The 5,929-nt window shown below is 38.4% G+C and overlaps 1 protein-coding gene across 1 annotated transcript in view; it reads right to left on the reverse strand.

Moving 5' to 3' along the window:
- Positions 1-4,107, reverse strand: part of iqub (IQ motif and ubiquitin domain containing) — an 18,431-nt gene extending 14,324 nt beyond the window's left edge. Inside the window, exons 1-4 of the mRNA XM_008289579.1 lie at positions 3,942-4,107; positions 3,021-3,140; positions 1,983-2,117; positions 1,002-1,169 (exon numbers count right to left, since the gene is read on the reverse strand). Coding sequence (XP_008287801.1) covers positions 1,002-1,169; positions 1,983-2,117; positions 3,021-3,140; positions 3,942-4,107 — 589 coding nt within the window. The remainder of the gene's footprint in view (positions 1-1,001; positions 1,170-1,982; positions 2,118-3,020; positions 3,141-3,941) is intronic.
- Between the last annotated feature and the right edge of the window lie 1,822 nt (positions 4,108-5,929).

Consider the following 5,929-nt stretch of genomic DNA (forward strand, 5'->3'; position numbering starts at 1 on the left):
TCACGGTAGCTACATCCATCTTTTATACAGGCTATGGTTCAGAGATGAATATGCTGTCAGAGTTTGCAGTCAGAGAATCACAGGCTCTACAAAACTCTTCCTCCCGTCTCCACTCCCTTGTCTTTTTAAACTTAACCTAACCCTGTTCCCAGTTATGAGTGTTTGACAGTGTTTAACAATACCTTAAATTAGTTATTTAATCATTGTCATTAATCATCATGATCAATTCTACATTCATGATTAATACACATCAGCATAATAAATGCATTTAACAAATACATTCGTCAGCAAATAATTGAATTTCCATAAAGTGCATTTATCCATTGTACAAATAGTTGATTTCAGATTCCTTTTTTGTTTTGCGCTGTGCTATTAACTGCTAGTTTATATATCTTTTACATTCAATGTGTAATTACAAATGAGAGGAAAAATAAGAAGAGGAAGAAGAAGAAGTAGAATGATTAATATCAATTATTTAAACAGTCAAAGTTTAGAATTATCCCAGTGGGCCACTTCAGCCTCTAAATCCAAGCAAGGTTCTCATATTTTCATTTGAAGACATTTTTTTGCTCCAAAATGGTGCGGTATAGGAAAAACCTCTGCAACAACATTAAGAGTATTAACTGACCATGAAAGTAAATTAATTTTTACGTTGCTGTGGAGATGCAGGGGTGTATTTTGTTGGTTTTATTTGATGAATGGTACATCTATTTTGGAAATGGAACAAATTTACATGACATGTTGTATGACTTTCTGATGGCAGATGTGACTTTACTCATTAGTTAATTTGAACTAGCAGAGTTACAGCAGCTTATGTTAATATTCATAAGCTGTACATATTTTTGTTGCAGTTTTTCCCCCCCCCCACAGCCTGATATTTGCCCTGGGCTAACTGTTGTACACTTCAATCATTCATTTAAATGAGAGGGGCATCCAGATTCACATCCAGCTGACACACTTTCAGTATGCAGACGACAGTGCATAGGACTGTGTGTTCATACCTGTGATGACTTCCACAGTAATAACATCCCTCATGCTATCATGCTCTGGGGGCCGAAGAGGGCGGAGCGGGTGGGAACTTGGATCGGTGGAGCTCATCTCCATCCGGGTGGAGCTGTGAGGCCGGACGCCCAGCTCCATCAGGCTCTTCTGCTCCTCTACCACTCTGCCTGAAAAACAATCCCACACTGACCTATCATGCGTACACGATGTTTAAAGGATTCTGTGAAGATCTATCTTAACATAAAGCAGCAAACTGTGACTGGTGAAGTTTAGCTGCAGAGTCTATGTAAAAGAATAACTCCCAGCCAAGGATGAGTGTGCATGTGGAACTACTTGAGAAAATATGGTAAACTATGCTGCTTAGTCAATAAAAATGAAGCAGCATTTCTTTTCTGTAGTAGCTCTGAAAAGCATATTTTTGTGAGGCTAAGGCAGTGTTTCCAAACTGTGGGACTGGCAACAAGGGCAAAGAGCCATAGCAGGGTGATTTGTATGAGCTCGGGAAAACTGTGACGTGAACCGAAGCAAAAACCCAAGTAAAGAACAAGAAAGGCAGATTTTTGTGATGGAGGAAAAGAGAAAAGTGGTGACATCGATCCGTCAAACAAGTCAGTCAAATCCAAATAATGATGAAACATTTTTGCTCTTAAGTTTATTTGCAATACACCAGAACAGTATGTAGAAACTGAGTTTTTAAACATGAAATACTGATGGTGTTGTTATGAACAGATGAAGTAATAAAAATAGTCTGTTCATGCTTCAGGTGGGCAGGTGAGTTGCAGTGGCTTTAAAATTTTCTGCCTTCCAACAGTAAGCATGAGAGAGTGACAGTGTGAGAAGCGATGGTCTTAAACTCTTGCGTGTCTGTTATGGTTGTGCTTGCTTTCATTGACAAGTATCAGGCTGGGATAGAGAGGTGCCGCAATTAAGGGATCACTCTCACAATTCTTTAAACACTAGAAGGTAGAGAAGGCACATACCGTCCAGAGAGACCTGCAGCACCTCCACAGGGACTCTCAGCTCTGAGGCAAGGTGACGCTTCAGCTCCTGAATGCTGAGACCGATGGCAAAAGCCACAGTCATCACATGACCCTCCGGCACCAGCACCACCTTCACTGCAACCACACAGAGACACTTTCTGACATCATGACAGCCTGTGTACAACAATTGGAATTATAGTGCTTTTCACAAAGTCAGTACAAAAATAATCATCGTTTCATTCATTAAAATGTGATGCAGTCGTGTCATTCTGACGTGTTTTCTAATCAGTCCATTGTTTTCATTTCTTAAAGTCTCAAATTGTTAAAGTACCAGACCGTTAGTTTTACATGAGTTATTCATAAACCTACAGTGTCCATCCACTGCCTTAAACCTATACAGTTTACTTGAGGTCATTTCTTTGAGATTGTTGTCTTGGTTGTTGTTAATAAAGCTCTAACGAGACATCGATCCTCATGTTGTATAAATCCTGTCAGGTTACCTAGGAACAGCAGGTACTTCACTCCAGACGCTTCATCCACAAATCTTTGATAATCCCAGAATGCACAAATAAGATCTGCATTCTCTTTCTATGTTTCTATCCGGCCTTCATATGTTCTCAATTTACAAAAATACCAGACTGAAAATAAAATGAATGATCTGTGACTAACGACAACAAGTCACACTGCGAACAGAGCAGGCTGAGTGAGTCAAAATTAACTGAATTTCTTTTGGACAATATACTGAATAAAGCAGTCGAACAAGCCCTGCGATGGACTGGCGACCTGTCCAGGGTGTCACCTGCCTTCACCCTAAGTCGGCTGGGATAGGCTCCAGCCCCCCCGCGACCCTCGTGAGGATTAAACGGTGTATAGATAATGGATGGATGGAAGCAGTCGAACATCTAAATAAAAACAAGTAAATCTACTAACAAAAACATTTATAAGTAAAGTTTTGCAAGTACATGTTTTGGTGATAAGAGATATTTAGGGTGGTTTAGGGTCCAGTTCAGGTATTCTTAAATTGCCCTGAAGTCTCACCTGTAGCTGTGGAGTTTCCAACATTTTCTACTATTTCAGCAATCTGGGGCTCTTTGGGCTGCTCAGCATCATCGAGCAAATCAGCCTGTGTCTCAGCTTCTTCCACAGTCTCCAGCGCATCTGCACAGTCCAAAAAGTTATCACACCAAACACACCTGAATTGTAACCTGCCTGCCAACTGGTCCATCAAACTGGTTCAAACAAAAATCTAGAATACATGTTTATTATAATTATTATCAGATTATGTTTTCTCAAATATAAGCACCACCCTTAAAAACCAAGCAACTGCCAAACCTTTCCATACATTGTTTAGTGACAAAGAAATCATTATAAAACAATACACATAAACTATTTTTAACTTGTGGTTCAGTTATTAGACAAAGATTCTGTAAGATTTTTTTTAATGGAAGACCTGACACATAATATGAAAAGATGAGACACATCTGAATGTAAATAAAATCCTCTCAGACATTCTTGATTTGTGATAAAGTAAGTGTTATGAAGCTGCACTTCAAAGTTTTTGACTTATTTTAGGGGATTTTAGAGGAAGACTCAAACTCTTTACCTTCCAGTTTTACAGTGTTTTTATCTGGATTTGAATGTGTTTCAATTCAGAAATAAAAATACATGAAAACATGCAGTGAGTAGGTCTTGGGATAGTCTGATTTGTATCACAATCCGCAGCACATCACAGCAGGATACAAGGTACAAATGCAAACAACAACATGAATAATGGCTGCGTTTTTTCCAGCCCTTGCTGCCGCTATAGAATACTCCAAACATTGAGTAGAGCAGAACCATCATTACTGGGATTAGTTCCTCTCTTATTCTCCTGCTTTGACAAGACAAAATACCTGACAAAGGTTTGAAGCAGTTCCTTACTGTGTTTCCTGCTAATGACCTCCAGTGACCCGGACCCACCTGGAGGTGAGCCGGCGGTCCGCTGCTCCTCTGCTTCCCTCCCCGGCTCTCTGTCCTCCTCTGGCGGCTCCTCTGCAGTCCTTCCACCTGGCTGGCTGTTAGTTCCCGTGTTTTCCTCCTCCTCTTCTTTCGCCCCCTGTACTTCATTTAGACTTTGTTCCGACATTCCAGGTGAAACTGCCGGTTAGACTGGCCGGCTATGCTGCTAACTGGAGCTAAACTAAAGTTAAAGTTAAAGTTAATAAACGTGCCGTAAATCTGTCAACACAGTGAAGAATTGGCTCACCGTCAGCTTCTTTTTTTCCCTTCTTTTAAGCCTTGTTACTGTTTTATTTTCCTTATTTAACAAGAGTTGGAGCTAGCTAACAGCGAAGCTAACAGCACAGCAAACAGCGCTGTCTAACGTTAGTTTGTTGTCTAGGTAACGCTAAAGTGTACACGTTGCTATAGCGACCAATGCACGTCACTTTCTGTGTTAAAGAAATATAATATGAATATAATGTGATATGAATATGATAAAATTGAATATATTCACAACAAATCCATAACAAAATTGCATGGATGTATCTTTTAATCCTTTATTTTAATTTACTTGTTTGCTTGTCTTTGTGAAATCCTGACGTCTGTGTTTTCTAACGATGATATTGACGTTAGATCTCTTGTGTTTGCTGTATTTTCTTTCATTGTTATGTTTCTGCTGTTTTGTTTTATAGTGAAAGTAATATACAAAAAAAAAAATACCAGTATGATTTTTTATTTAAATAAACTTCTAATTAAAATTATTAGCCTAAAGTAACACATTTTAAGTTTATGGACAATTCTATTGTGATTTGATGCACACACTATATGTTGATTTATTCTCAATAGCTAAAGTTCTCAAACATAAATGTTATTTTAATAATAATTTAAAGTAACGTAGTGGGGAAAAGACATGAAGGAATATTTATGATGTAGTTAAGTTTTCCAGGTATGGCAATGGTTGGTATCATATATACATTTATATTTTATATTTAGAAACTATCATGATCCTAAACCTTGTCTGACCAGGTGAGGAGCCAGCCAAAAAATAATTCCTCTGCTTTTATAGCAACTCAAAGATTTTTTTTACTGTTGTCCTTGTTAAGTGTATAGACAATAAAAAAAAATACATCTGCCTCAATAAAGGGTCACTTTGTACACATTTTCCTTTGTTGAGCATGATTTAGGTTTAAACTGTGGATTTAGTCAAAACTCTTTTACAGACTCTTAAAGACTGCAGCAGTGAAGCGGTACACATGTTGAACAAGTCAAGACTGACCCAGAACCTGCAGCCAAAAGAAAGAAAGAAAAGTCTGGATGAAGACAATGTGATGTCTTAATTATGTGGGTGTTCTGAGCAGAATGTGGACACTTCTGACATAAAAGTCTTACATGTCCTTATGTAATTTAGAATGTCACTGACCTTTATCAGCAATTAAAAGAGCACAACAGATTGAGGGTCACATAAAAGCTCTTTATACTGTATATGTGTTCTCACGTGCCCCCCCATGTGACTAATGGTCTTAGCCTGGTCACATTTGCAAAAATTGTCCGGATGTGCCACTGCGCCTGACCACACTATAAGTTTCTACTGCAATTCATTTCTGCTGCCTATTTTTAAATACATCACGTGATATTTGACTTACAAAAAAGAGCTAATATCATCACTGTTTGATTTTGAATCAGCAAATATGATTAAATTAAATGTGAAGAATGTATTGGCTTCCACAAATATATATATTTTCAATATGCAGTTATTAAGGTCATTCTTATTTTACACAATGTATGTGCTTTACTTTCTGTACTGATGACATGCAGGTCCACCCACCAAACTGTCATCTGGTGAAATATGGAGATGACATGGTTCTTCTGTCCCTGCTCTCTCCCCATGCATGGACACATTGCATACTCCATACATCACGGACATTGAACTGAACTTATTTATGTTCAATCCACCTGGCCCCCTTTGT

This window comes from Stegastes partitus, unplaced genomic scaffold (assembly GCF_000690725.1).
Source record: "Stegastes partitus isolate 25-593 unplaced genomic scaffold, Stegastes_partitus-1.0.2 Scaffold622, whole genome shotgun sequence".
NCBI classification, from domain to species: Eukaryota; Metazoa; Chordata; class Actinopteri; family Pomacentridae; genus Stegastes; species Stegastes partitus.